At 41.3% G+C, this 14255-nt stretch overlaps 6 protein-coding genes across 6 annotated transcripts; 3 read left to right on the forward strand and 3 right to left on the reverse strand.

The window, feature by feature from the left end:
• Positions 1-535: 535 nt before the first annotated feature.
• Positions 536-1025, reverse strand: LOC135945999 (histone H2B). Its single transcript, XM_065493974.1, has one exon. It carries the CDS (start codon positions 987-989, stop codon positions 615-617), a length of 375 nt encoding a protein of 124 aa, XP_065350046.1. The 5' UTR covers positions 990-1025; the 3' UTR covers positions 536-614.
• Positions 1026-8758: 7733 nt separating this feature from the next.
• LOC135946002 (histone H2A) lies at positions 8759-9222 on the forward strand. The gene has a single exon (XM_065493977.1). It carries the CDS (start codon positions 8776-8778, stop codon positions 9148-9150), a length of 375 nt encoding a protein of 124 aa, XP_065350049.1. The 5' UTR covers positions 8759-8775; the 3' UTR covers positions 9151-9222.
• Positions 9223-10933: 1711 nt separating this feature from the next.
• LOC135946001 (histone H2A) lies at positions 10934-11417 on the reverse strand. Its single transcript, XM_065493976.1, has one exon. The coding sequence runs from the start codon at positions 11379-11381 to the stop codon at positions 11007-11009; it is 375 nt and encodes a 124-aa protein (XP_065350048.1). The 5' UTR covers positions 11382-11417; the 3' UTR covers positions 10934-11006.
• Positions 11418-11573: 156 nt separating this feature from the next.
• On the forward strand, positions 11574-12030 carry LOC135946000 (histone H2B). Its single transcript, XM_065493975.1, has one exon. It carries the CDS (start codon positions 11610-11612, stop codon positions 11982-11984), a length of 375 nt encoding a protein of 124 aa, XP_065350047.1. The 5' UTR covers positions 11574-11609; the 3' UTR covers positions 11985-12030.
• A 929-nt stretch (positions 12031-12959) lies between these two features.
• On the reverse strand, positions 12960-13381 carry LOC135945997 (histone H3). The gene has a single exon (XM_065493972.1). The coding sequence runs from the start codon at positions 13379-13381 to the stop codon at positions 12971-12973; it is 411 nt and encodes a 136-aa protein (XP_065350044.1). The 3' UTR covers positions 12960-12970.
• A 206-nt stretch (positions 13382-13587) lies between these two features.
• On the forward strand, positions 13588-13935 carry LOC135946003 (histone H4). Its single transcript, XM_065493979.1, has one exon. The coding sequence runs from the start codon at positions 13604-13606 to the stop codon at positions 13913-13915; it is 312 nt and encodes a 103-aa protein (XP_065350051.1). The 5' UTR covers positions 13588-13603; the 3' UTR covers positions 13916-13935.
• Positions 13936-14255: the final 320 nt, after the last annotated feature.

A 14255-nucleotide genomic window follows, 5' to 3' on the forward strand; every position in this document is an offset into this window, starting at 1 on the left:
AATTAATGTACAACTTTTAAAGATTATGAAATCAATCTACACGACTCTTTGGTCATTATTAACTAAAAAATCAGGATTTGAAGTAGCTGAAGTGTTGGGGATGCTGGCATTAAGCAATATCCGTTGCCACAGCGATTTACTAAGAATTTTCTTTATGATTCGTACGTAATTGAAGAATTTGTGTAAGTTAAAGTAGCGTTGAGGTTAGAGCGTCAAGCAGATAGATGGTGGAGAATCGAGAGCATCGTGCACAAAATGGCAGCCCCAATGCTACACCGCGTTTGGTTCGGAGGCAACCCGTTACCCGTTTGTACTGTTGGTGGCGGCAGGCGAAGGACCAGCACACTGGCGTCCCGCTGCAAGCGAGCTTCGTCCCATGCCAACGATCAAGTACATTCATAGCGAAAAACGAAATCAGGATGTTCATTCGAAAAGAATGAGAATAACTATATGTATGCGTTATCAACGTAATAACCATCGTATTCATATTCAAACCTCAAAACTATAGTATTACTTAATATCTATGTTTATCGTATTGCTTTGAAACTTTCATTTGATTTATTTGGGTGGCCCTGAAAAGGGCCGATTTTGCAAGCCGCGTGTCGATGTTGGGCTTACTTGGAGCTGGTGTACTTGGTCACAGCCTTGGTGCCTTCAGACACGGCGTGCTTGGCCAGCTCTCCGGGCAGCAGCAGACGCACGGCGGTCTGGATTTCCCGGGACGTGATGGTGGAGCGCTTGTTGTAGTGAGCGAGGCGGCTGGCTTCGGCGGCGATGCGCTCGAAGATGTCGTTCACGAACGAGTTCATGATCGACATGGCCTTGCTGGACACGCCGGTGTCGGGGTGCACCTGCTTCAGCACCTTGTAGATGTAGATGGCGTACGACTCCTTCCTGCGCTTCCTCTTGCCCTTCTTGTCGGACTTGCTGATGTTCTTCTGGGCTTTGCCAGACTTCTTGGCGGCCTTTCCGGAGGTTTTGGGTGGCATGGCGATGCACGTCGTAGGTCAGCGGGCTGAGAAACGAATGAGGTTACGCTGCAGGGATGGGCAAAAAGTACCGGTACTTTTTAGGTACCGGTAAAAGTACCCGGTTCTACCCGGTACTACCGGTACCAAAAAGGTGGTACCGGTACTCGAGTACTTTGCTCCAAAACTGAAGTACCGGGTACTCGGTACTCATATTTTTAAAAATTCCGTATTTTCTACTTTCTTGCAAAACTCAGATTTATTATAATTAAAATAACACGGAAAGACTTGTTTTTGGCCAAAATCGCTTAGATTTGTTTTTTGTCGATTTTTCGTTACTAACGAAACCCAAATATTGGGAGACGAAGGGGCCTAAATCGGTCGCCGAAAGTCGAACACGCCCCCCATTTATGAATCACGGCATAAACGGCGCGTCCCCTATGTGAGGCGAGTGCAACAGAGGAGAGAAGTGTTGTGTACCTGGTTTCGGCGACTTGTGCACCTGTACCTGAACGAATTGATTGTCACTTGTCAACACTTCCAAGTACAGAACCTGGATTTATTTTTTAATATATATTATCAAAGATTATACTATATATGGTGGTTTGATTATCTTTTTTAATAGGAAAAGCTTTTTAATTTATTTTATAAAAAATATTTTCTGCGGAAATATCCACTTGGTGTTCCCCAACTTGCACGGCGTTTCATAATCGTTTTGAATTCCAGTGAAAGACAAATTTACGTTATTAATTTAGTAAAATCTGCATAAATGTGTTGATGAAGGTATAAAAAAACTTATTTTATTTGCTAAGGTCATTTTAGTACACTAAATAAAATATTTTTTGAGTTAAATATACACTCTTACTAGAGGTCTGAGAGTCTGAGCGAGCGCGCCGAGCCGCGCCGCCTTTTTTACATAAATTTTATAGCCAGCCGCAGCCGCCAGTTTCTGCGAGCCGCGCCAGCCAGCTGGGTGCTTTAAAAACTCAAATTGCTCAAATAATGCCGCTGTGAAGGTGTCCATTGTACCGATTACTTTGCAGAAAATTTCATTACGATGGATATTTTCAAAAACTACCATACTTTAAAGTCGAAAAATTAGGAAATGTTCAAATTTCGGTATTTTTGCAACTCGAAATCTCAGGCTCTATAACCACTATAATTGCAAAATATAGCCAATTTTGAACTCGTCTCGACCTCCCCTAACCAGCTGAAGAGGTGTTTACCCTCCACCCCTAAATTTTCTTTACATAAACTCCCTTGAAAAATTAAAACATTGTAGTGGATTTTAATACTAATTTGACTATTGCTTTAAAAAAATTTGTTTTTGGGACGAGGTATAATGCTAACATAGAAGTGTTTTTAGGATAAAATATTTTTGAGCCCACAGAGGAAGCATGATATAATTTTACTATCAAAATTGTAGCAATGGGGGTTGAAAGGGGATTTGGTTAAGCACCCCCTAAACACTTAAGTTGCTTAGTGGTGATCAGACGAGTCCAACGGTGGTTATTTTTGCAATTCTAATGGTTAGAACCCGATATTCGGAGTTAAAAAAATAACGAAAATTAAACGATTCCTATACTTTTCGTTTTTTTTTTTCTTGGAACCTCTAAATCTCGGGTTCTAAGCCACAATAACAAAAACTACCCAATTTTGGACTCGTCTCAACCTTCTCTGAGTAGCTGAAGGGTTTAGGGGTGTTTGCACTCCACCCCAAAGTTGACATATTACAGTTTACAGTGAACAGTCAGCCGCGCCAGGAAACGATCGTAGCTTATTATCAAAATTTTAGCGTTGGGGATGAAAGGGGATGGGAGTGAACCCTTCAGCTGCTCAGAAGAGGTCAGAGTCTAACAGTTGATGGTTTTTGCAATTCTGACAATTAGAACCTGAGATTTAGGTACAAAAAAAATTCGAAAATTTAGTTTTTTAAATTTTTGCATTGAAATTTCTTGAAATCTAATCTAATTCAATTCAATTTATTTACTTTATAATAAAACCATACTCTAAAATTATCAGCCTGCTTTTTTGTTTCGGCGAGAAATGTTTTTATTGATTTAAATTGATAAAGAAAAAACGAAAATTTTTGGTTTTTTGAAATCCCCTCCGGTTCTTTGCCAGTTAAAATATTTCTGGTTCCATGTAAGAAACCGATAAAGGACCGGATTCCGGTTTCCTGTCTTGAGACAAGCTCTTTCTTCTGATAGGAAAAGTACAAATAAGTTAATTAATTTGTCAAACCAAGTTACTACCATCTTAAAAATAATTTTGAGCAAAATTTGTTCGAAAAAAATTCAATTCAGAAACGTGATTTGTGAGTGAATTGAGCCGCGAGCCGCGCCTTGAGCCAGCAGCCGCCTATATTAGGCGAGCCGCCGCAGCCGCGAGATTTAGGCGGCTATGCCAGTTAAGCCAGCAGCCGACAAAAATTGGGCGGCTCATGCAGAACTCTACCTCTTACATATTTTCGGCGTTAAAAAATATCAATATCACTCTCCTGGTCACCCTATGCGAGGTGTGTCTGTTTTCTAGTATGGAAAACTTATCAACTTAACACTGCTCTTGAAAATACTACTTTTCTAAATTTTGAACACTTTTCAATCCTGGGTAGAGGTCTGAGCCACCTAAATTTTGTCGGCTGCTGGCTAAACTGGCTTAGCTGCCTAAATCTCGCGACTGCGGCGGCTCGCCTAAAATAGGCGGCTGCTGGCTCGCGGCGCGGCGCGGCTCGCGGCGCGGCGCGGCTCGCGGCGCGGCTCGAGTTTCTCAAATAAATTACGTTCCAGAATTGATATTTTTTGTAAAAAATTGTCCCAAAATTATTTTTAAGATGGTAATAACTAGGTTTCACGAATCAATTGTCTTGTTTGTACTTTTCCTATCAGTCAAAAAGAGCATATTTCAAGACAGGATTTTATAATTATTTTTCAAGAAATTCCCACAAGAAAACAACATTTTTTAATTTTTGTTTATTTGCACCCCCCAATCTCGGGTTCTAACCATCAGAATTGCATAAACTTCCTATCGATATACTCGTCTCGACCTACACTAACCAACCAAAGTGTTTAGGGGTGCTTACCCCCATCCCATTTCAATCCTCTAGCTGAGCCACAATCTCTCAAAGCTACAAATTTTTGTCCAGGGGTCGATGGATTTTGTTGAAATGTATTTTTGCGTTAACTCTTTGCCCTAATTGACCGACAAAACAGTTGAGAAAATTCCGACTTTTCCATTTTGGCGGGTTTTCGGGCGTCAAAGGTCAAAATCTGGGAATTTTGAGTAATTCAATAACTTTGCTCAGGGTGGTCCTAGAACAAAAATTAAAAAACCTGTAAACTCGTCTTAACAAGGAAAACAACTTTTATATTCACCTAAAAGTGCTAGGTCAAGGATCAAGGTCATAAAAATAAATTTTGGATTTTCAACTCAAATTTGAGAATGAACATATTGAACTTTTTTATTTTTTTCGTAGCCATCTTGTGGAGCACAAAAAAATAAATTAAAAACGTTTAATTTTGGAATGGAGTTTTTCCTCACTTTTTTAATAAAAAATGAAAACTTCGAAAACCCTTATTTTTCGAGGCTGGTAAAAAAGGATGATTGACCAAATCTCGACTTCTAATCATCCGAATTACAAAAACCGCATACCGTTAGACTCCTCTCGACGTCCCTAAGTGCACTAAAGGGGTATAAGACACACAAACCCCCAACCCCCTTTTAACCCCCTAAATAACGTGAAATTTAGAATTTTTTCGTCCGTTTCAACACCTTATCATGACGTTGACGAGTAATTGTCTTCTTCAAACCAATTCATTTACTTAGTTCACTCAAAGATGAGTCAAATGGAACTTTTTTTTTGTAAATAGGACCACCACAACCTGAGATTCGGGTGCACAAAGATTTTTTTCCAAACGCGATGCAATAAAATTCTGGATGATCGACCAAATCTCGACTTCTAATCATCTGATTTTGAAAAACCGCAAACCATTAGACTCGTCTTGACATTCCCAAGTGTACTAAAGGGGTATGAGACCCACCAACCCCCTACCCCCATTTAACCCCCTTAATAACGGGAAATTTAGCATTTTTTCGTCCGTTTCAACACCTTAGCATGACGTTGACGAGTAATTGTCTTCTTCAAACCAATTTAGTTACTTAGTTCACTTCAATACGAGTCAAACGGTACTTAATTTTTGTAAATAGGACCACCTTTTTTTTTTTGTTCGAGATTTGGTGCTCACCGAGCATTTTAATGCATCCGCGTGTCTTAATAAAAAACTTTGTGCCACCCAAGTATCAGGTTGTAGTGGTCCTATTTTCAAAAATTAAGTATCGTTTGAATCGTATTGAAGTGAACTAAGTAAGCAAATTGGTTTAAAGAAGACAATTACTCGTCAACGTCATGATAAGGTGTTGAAACGACCGAAAAAATGCTAAATTTCACATTATTAAGGGGGCGAAATGGGGGTTGGGGGTTGGTGGGTCTCATACCCCTTTAGTACACTTGGGGATGTCAAGACGAGTCTAACGGTATGCGGTTTTTCAAAATCAGATGATTAGAAGTCAAGATTTGGTCGATCATCCAGAATTTTATTGCATCGCGTTTGGAAAAAAATCTTTGTGCACCCGAATCTCAGGTTGTGGTGGTCCTATTTACAAAAAATAAGTTCCATTTGACTCATCTTTGAGTGAACTAAGTAAATGAATTGGTTTGAAGAAGACAATTACTCGTCAATGTCATGATAAGGTGTTGAAACGGACGAAAAAATTCTAAATTTCACGTTATTTAGGGGGTTAAAAGGGAGTTGGGGGTTGGTTGGTCTCATACCCCTTTAATGCACTTAGGGACGTCGAGAGGAGTCTAACGGTATGCGGTTTTTGAAATTCGGATGACTAGAAGTCGAGATTTGGTCAATCATCGTTTTTTACCAACATCGAAAAACAAGGGTTTTCGAAGTTTTCATTTTTTATTAAAAAAATGAGGCAAAACGCCATTCCAAATGTTAACGTTTCTAGCTTCATTTTTTGTGCTCTACAAAATGGCTACAAAAAAATATAAAATTTCAATATATTCATTTTCAAATTTGAGTTTAATTTCAAAAAATTAATTTTTATGACCCTGACCTTTGACCTTCCACTTTGAGGTCAATGTAAAAGTTGTTTGCCTTGTTGAGAAGAGTTAACGGGTTTTTTTAATTTTTGTTCTAGGAATACCCTGAGCAAAGTTATGAAGTACTCAAAATTCCCAGATTTTGACACTTGAATGCCCGCAAAACCCGCAAAAATTGGAAAGGCCGAGTTTTCTCAACTGTTTTGTAGTAAAATTAGGGCAAAATTAATGCAAACAAAATTTCATCAAAATCCATCGACCCCTGGACAGAAATTTGCTGCTTTGACTGATTATGGCTCAACTACAGTTATTTAACTAATATTTTGTATATTTTTGAAAAGGAGTTATACTTAACGCTAATTTAGCTTTGAAAGATATTAATATGTTTTATGTAAATATTCTCAGTCTCGTTTGAAGAATCCAAATGTTATTCACTCTGAATTAAGTCACGTATTACTAAGCCGTGGTATGATTCTGAATGCTTTGAACTCAAACGAGATTTAAAATTTCTCAACATTTATTAATTGACGAAGTTCCTCGATTACCTCGTTTTCCAAATTCAGAAAATATTAAATTAGAAAATCTAGCAATTTTTACCAATGTTAAGATGGTTTACAGAAAAATGATCAATTCGAAAAGGCCAATTTTATTGAAAAATCATTTCTCAAGTAGAGCATCTCTCATAAACATTATTAAATAAAAATTCTGACTCCCCAAAGGTAAATAACGTCTAAATGTCAGGTTTGGAAAACTCATTTGGAATTTTATTTTAACAGTCTGAACCTTACTCCATTTGACTCCATAAACATGAAAGATATGTTAACCAACATAATAGCCAAGCCATCTGGTGTTAAATTAATTTTGAATGAAGAAGTAAGCCTTGCGGTTAATGAGCTTAAAAGCAAACAAAGCACCTGGTGTTGGACCCCATAAAAAATAAAACTTTAAAGTTTTTTGTGATCACCTTCTGCAAGAGCTCAAAGATTTTTTCAATAACTGTCTTAAAGAGGATCTACTGCATGCTATACAAGCTGGAAAATCTCAAATCTAAAGTTACTCTTTAAAAGCAAAGGCAGTTTAGATGACATCAAAAATTATCGTGGAATTCATATTTCAGTTTAATTTGTATAATGCTTGATCGATTGTTCAATAAGAGACTGTTATCGTGCTTAATTAAATACATTCCTGATAATCAAAGGTAGATCAACGATTCAAGCTGTCGAAACTGTAATTAATTCAGTTGAATCAGTTGTTTATAAAAACAGGAAACCTCTTTATTAGAGAGGGGAACCGGGATGGATTTTTTATCTCGTCCCTGTCCCGTCCCGAAAAAAATCCCGTCCCTGTCCCATTTTTGTTTTCCGGGTTCGTCCCTTTCCCTGTCAGCTCTTAACCTTGTCCCTGTTTAGTCCCCCCTACACCCCTTACCAGATTCGTAATTTTTCAAATTTATACTTAACTTTTGAAATTAGAAATTAGCAATAATTTGTGTCATTAACTTAACAATTTTTTGTGAATTGCTAACCTCGCAAGAGTGCTCATTTTTAAAAATAGGTCAGTGGAGAGAGTGAGTTTTTAATATTTTATTGCTTCCTCAGGGGTTCGCAAAAACCCGCATTTTTCCGGGATAACCCACTGCATTGAAAAAACTGTTTTTTAGTGGTTTTCCTGCATTTTTCGAAACACATGCATTTTTATGGAAGATAAAAATTCTCATGATGGATGACCAAAAAAAGGGGTTTTACAAAACCAGTATAAAAGCAACTATGGTTCAGGGTTCACCAATTTTGCAATGCGCAAAAATGCACCACTGTATTTATTGCGCAGTAACTAGTTTTTTCGAATTTAACACCAAAAAGATCACATTTTCAAAATTATAAACATTCAAAAATAAAATTTTGAGTTTTTTTAGTAATAATTTATATATAAGGAATCTTCATTTTTTTACTTATTTTCGAAAATTTTTAATCATAAATGATTAACTCTGCTAATCTATCTAATTTCCATTTTGGAACTAAAAGAAAAAATATGCACCTCCACAGACTTAAATATTCATAATTAAATATATTATTTATGTTTTGGGTAATCCGGAAAAAATTATAAAATACGCGAAGTTGCGGGAAAAACACGCAGTTTTTTTGCGATGTAGTGGGTTTTCTTAGGTTTCGTAATAACCGTGCATTTTCCTGCAAAAAAAAACTATATTTGCAGGCTTTTTTCCTCAATTTTGCGTATTTGATGGTTCACGTTCACAACACCTCACTCCTCTGTCGCACTCGTCTCACAAAGGGGGCGTGTCTTACTTTCGGTGGCCAAAAAAAACAACGGTAACCGCTATTGGACGCTGAATTCGCTGTTCGCTCGCTCGCTGAAGTTTTTTTACTAAATACCGGTACCGAGTACCCGGTACTTCTGGTACCGGTACTTTTCTTGACGGGTACTCGAGTACTTTTTCTTTTGGTACCGGTACTGTCAGTACCGGTACTTTGAAAAGAACCGCCCATCCCTGTTACGCTGTAAAACCCCGCGTATATATGTGAGAAAAGCAGAGTGCGCAGCGAGCCAATAGCAGCGTCGCTTGCCCTCTGATTGGCGCATGCGTTTCGGCTCGCGCTCCCTCTCCAACGTATATAAGCAAGCTCTGCCGTTTTCGCCGCATTCGTCTGATATCCTCGCACATCACCGAAACTCATCATGTCTGGACGCGGAAAGGGAGGCAAGGTGAAGGGAAAGGCAAAGACCCGTTCCAGCCGTGCGGGACTCCAGTTCCCCGTGGGCCGCATCCACCGTCTTCTCCGCAAGGGCAACTACGCTGAGCGCGTCGGTGCCGGAGCCCCCGTCTACCTGGCCGCCGTCATGGAGTACTTGGCCGCTGAGGTGCTCGAGTTGGCCGGCAACGCCGCCCGCGACAACAAGAAGACCCGTATCATCCCCCGTCACTTGCAGTTGGCCATCCGCAACGACGAGGAGCTGAACAAGCTGCTGTCCGGCGTGACCATCGCCCAGGGAGGTGTCCTGCCCAACATCCAGGCCGTGCTCCTGCCCAAGAAGACCGACAAGAAGGCCTAAGTCAACACCGCTCAGGCAGACGGCAAAATCGGCCCTTTTAAGGGCCACCCAATTTTATCAAGCTAAAGCTAAAAGCAATAATAATTTTAATTTTTTTCGCAGTTTAAATACCGATCAGGTGAAAATTACAGCTTACTTATAGGTGCAGCACATTCTGCCGTTAATTCCTAGATTTTATTAATCAACACTTGTGAGAGGTGGAGCTAGTAAGAGTTTTTACAGAAACTACTCTAAGACGCGAAATTATATTCGTCTTGCCCTGCTAAGAATTTACCTTTTGCTGCTAAAATAAGTCTATTATCTTGAATGAAATTTCCAATAACTGACTGTCCTGGCCAAAAGCAATTCTGTTAAAAGTGGTTAGTAACAATGAATACATAAAGAATGATAAAATTTTTGGGATCCGCAACACTTCAGAAATTCAACACGCACGTTAAAATTTTGTCGAATGGTATAATCTAAATTATCACTGAAATAGTTACAAAACAAAATACGAGTACAAATGAACATTCTACCGAAATTTTATTCCCCATTGGAAATATAACACTAACTAAAGGAAGTATATTTTAATACATAATGATGCAGTTGGAATCAAGGTTGCTTTTTGTAACCCTAAACAGGTAATTTTTTTTAGTTTTTCTTAGTCCGAGGACTGGAAAGGGCGCCAACTGTGCGAGCACGGGTTCTTAAAACCTGGGTGCCAATTACACCGCGAACGGATAACATGAGCACACCAGGCCGCATTTTTCCGGAAAGCCACTGCATTGCAAAAAAATGTTTTTGCGGGTTTTTCTGCAACGTTGTGCACTTTTTCTGAAACATGCATTTTTATGGAAGATAAAAATTTCTCATGATGGATGACCAAAAAAAGGGATTTTACAAAACCATTATAAAAGCCACTGGTTCAGGGTTAGCCAATTTTGCAATGCGCTAAAACCCAGTTAGAATTTTCCGAATTCAACCTCGAAAAGGTTATATTTTGCGCTAAAATAATTTTGGAATATTGCGGATTGTGTTAAAATTAGTCGTCTTTTGGTGAATCTAGTAGCATTTTACTGATTTTTAAAAATCATTTTTTTTTGGTAAAATGCTCAAGATTGCAGAAAAACCAGTTAAAATATTTTTTGCAATGTATAGGTTTTCCGAAAAATTGCGGGTTTTTGCGAACGCTGCACTGGAAGTACTGGAACTATAATTATTGTAATTTTCCAAAATTTCTGAATTTTTGGCACGGATTATGATTTTTTTGGGGATTAATTCGGAAAAATGCGGATAAAATCAAAACTAGTGGTTTTTCTAGTTTCAAGCTGTTTTTTTGCTAAAAAAAACCAGTCAGTTCATTTTTGCGTATTGCAAATTTGGCGCACCTTAATAGCTTCCTTTCCTGTTCAAACTGAGAATCTTTAGACTTTTAATTCTCTGCCATTGCTGCGGATATATCTGTCGCGAATTACAAAATTTGTCTCAGGGACGAGACGGGAATCCCGTTAACCCTGGTCCCCTCTAATCGGATAAGGAGACAATAATAATTCCGGATACTGCTCGAAGTGTTCAGTAAAGAGCAGAGTGAAGGAAGAGTACTAGACTAGACCAGCCAATAGCATGTAAAGGCCCATACTCTTTTCCTTACACCAGCTACGGAGGCTTCGTGCATATAGTTTGGGCGGCGAACATTTGAATGAAAATCTTGTTAATAAATTACGTATTGCTCAACAACCAAACCATATGAAATTATATTGCTAGTAATGGGAAAAAATCAACTAGTTTTACATTAATTATTGCTTTAAGCTTTAGCTTGATAAAATTGGGTGGCCCTTAAAAGGGCCGATTTTGCCGTCTGCCTGAGCGGTGTTGACTTAGGCCTTCTTGTCGGTCTTCTTGGGCAGGAGCACGGCCTGGATGTTGGGCAGGACACCTCCCTGGGCGATGGTCACGCCGGACAGCAGCTTGTTCAGCTCCTCGTCGTTGCGGATGGCCAACTGCAAGTGACGGGGGATGATACGGGTCTTCTTGTTGTCGCGGGCGGCGTTGCCGGCCAACTCGAGCACCTCAGCGGCCAAGTACTCCATGACGGCGGCCAGGTAGACGGGGGCTCCGGCACCGACGCGCTCAGCGTAGTTGCCCTTGCGGAGAAGACGGTGGATGCGGCCCACGGGGAACTGGAGTCCCGCACGGCTGGAACGGGTCTTTGCCTTTCCCTTCACCTTGCCTCCCTTTCCGCGTCCAGACATGATGAGTTTCGGTGATGTGCGAGGATATCAGACGAATGCGGCGAAAACGGCAGAGCTTGCTTATATACGTTGGAGAGGGAGCGCGAGCCGAAACGCATGCGCCAATCAGAGGGCAAGCGACGCTGCTATTGGCTCGCTGCGCACTCTGCTTTTCTCACATATATACGCGGGGTTTTACAGCGTAACCTCATTCGTTTCTCAGCCCGCTGACCTACGACGTGCATCGCCATGCCACCCAAAACCTCCGGAAAGGCCGCCAAGAAGTCTGGCAAAGCCCAGAAGAACATCAGCAAGTCCGACAAGAAGGGCAAGAGGAAGCGCAGGAAGGAGTCGTACGCCATCTACATCTACAAGGTGCTGAAGCAGGTGCACCCCGACACCGGCGTGTCCAGCAAGGCCATGTCGATCATGAACTCGTTCGTGAACGACATCTTCGAGCGCATCGCCGCCGAAGCCAGCCGCCTCGCTCACTACAACAAGCGCTCCACCATCACGTCCCGGGAAATCCAGACCGCCGTGCGTCTGCTGCTGCCCGGAGAGCTGGCCAAGCACGCCGTGTCTGAAGGCACCAAGGCTGTGACCAAGTACACCAGCTCCAAGTAAGCCCAACATCGACACGCGGCTTGCAAAATCGGCCCTTTTCAGGGCCACCCAAATAAATCAAATTAAAGTGTCAATGGCAATGAACTACATAATATCCATATACATTTTGTGTTCAATTAAAAAATAATGTGGTGAAGCATTTATAACATTTCATGTGTAATACTTTTCCAAATAATTATCTAAAGTATTAAAAAGACTTGATAATCTTTTCAAATCGCACAGTTAATTTAGTGCTGTTAAAATTGGACTCGTTTTTGATAATACCAAACAAAGGCTTGAAATTAATTTATGAATGCTGCAAAGGGTAAACCTCAAATGAATCTCGAAATTTCGACCAAGCATCGAAGATAGTTTTCCAAGTCACCGCGTTCAAGGCAGAACGCCGTTCTCAGCTGTCGGACTATATGCTCTCGACCGGCCGCTTCCTGCTCAACCGTCGCTGATACAAGCGCTTTTCAATTCAACGGTCATGCATAAGAGACATTCAAGAATTCTTCGGATAAATACTGATAATAACCTAAACCGTAAATAAGGAAACGTAATATTCGAATTTGAGATAAATTTTGTTGTTAAGAGTGACAGAAAATTGAAATCTTGTATTTTCGTTTCGAAAAAATTGCTTTATTTCGTCCTGCGTTCATTTGCCCACGTTTGATGAAACTTAAAACTTAACTCAATGCTGGTTGAGCAAGCAACATTATTCAAAACAAAAATACCAAAATTCTTCCGTTCCTTCCTGGGAAACAAACAACATTCGTTAATAAAAAGCCTTAGGCGGTAACGATGATGTGAAATATTTTAAGAAGCAGCCATTTGTTAACAATTAACGCTTAATGCGTGTCAACCACTCATTTTATTGAGCATGTGGTTCAGTTGGCTGCAATCAAGTCAACCATAAATTAAAGGAAAGAAATTGCTTTGTACTGTAACTGGAATCATTTTGGGTGGCCCTGAAAAGGGCCGATTTGGGTGCAGAGCTTTTCAGCTTAAGCACGCTCTCCGCGGATGCGGCGGGCCAGCTGGATGTCCTTGGGCATGATGGTGACGCGCTTGGCGTGGATGGCGCACAGGTTCGTGTCCTCGAACAGACCAACCAAGTAGGCCTCGCTAGCCTCCTGCAGGGCCATGACAGCCGACGACTGGAAGCGCAGGTCGGTCTTGAAGTCCTGGGCGATTTCACGCACCAGACGCTGGAAGGGCAGCTTGCGGATCAGCAGCTCAGTGCTCTTCTGGTAGCGACGGATCTCACGAAGGGCCACTGTGCCGGGTCTGTAGCGATGGGGCTTCTTCACGCCACCGGTGGCGGGCGCGCTCTTCCTCGCGGCCTTGGTGGCCAATTGTTTGCGGGGCGCCTTGCCTCCGGTCGACTTGCGGGCGGTCTGCTTCGTGCGAGCCATGTCTATGAAACGATGATCAAAGAACGAAGAATGAAATGCAAGACGAGCAGCGCCTGCTTTTATACAAAAATCCCCACTGCCAATGCAAAGCCCCGCCTCTCGACGCTCATTGGCTGCTGGCATTTTGCTTCTCCCGGTCTCCTCGCTGAGTATATATAACCACTGCTCTCTCAACAAAAATTCATCAGATTCGTCGACTTCGTCATCTGAAACAGAAGCACCATGACTGGACGTGGAAAGGGAGGCAAGGGACTCGGCAAGGGAGGCGCCAAGCGTCATCGCAAGGTGCTGCGTGACAACATCCAGGGCATCACGAAGCCGGCCATCCGCCGTCTGGCCCGTCGCGGCGGAGTCAAGCGCATCTCCGGCCTCATCTACGAGGAGACCCGCGGTGTGTTGAAGGTGTTCCTTGAGAACGTGATCCGCGACGCCGTCACCTACACCGAGCACGCCAAGAGGAAGACCGTCACCGCCATGGACGTTGTCTACGCCCTCAAGCGCCAGGGCCGCACCCTCTACGGCTTCGGCGGCTAAGCTGTTTTGCCTTCACCCTAAACAGCGAAATCGGCCCTTTTAAGGGCCACCCAAAATACTTCTCGTTTGATTACAAAGCAATTCTTTTCAATTATAATTATCAAAAATTAATTACTTCTACACCTTTCTCGCCATTTAAGTAGTAGTAGCGTGATTAGGGACAAGTAGTATTATTGATTTTCCACAAATGCTAGGATTAAAGAAAGAACCTATTCGTAGCTTTGAGTTAAGGAAAAAGCTGGTAGATCGTGCATCACGGATTCCACCTTGGGCCGTTTGTAGTATGCATACAATATAATCCAATTTATATTTTATCTTCAATTTCCCAGCAAATATGTAC

Source organism: Cloeon dipterum, chromosome X (assembly GCF_949628265.1).
Source record: "Cloeon dipterum chromosome X, ieCloDipt1.1, whole genome shotgun sequence".
In the NCBI taxonomy this organism is placed as follows: Eukaryota; Metazoa; Arthropoda; class Insecta; order Ephemeroptera; family Baetidae; genus Cloeon; species Cloeon dipterum.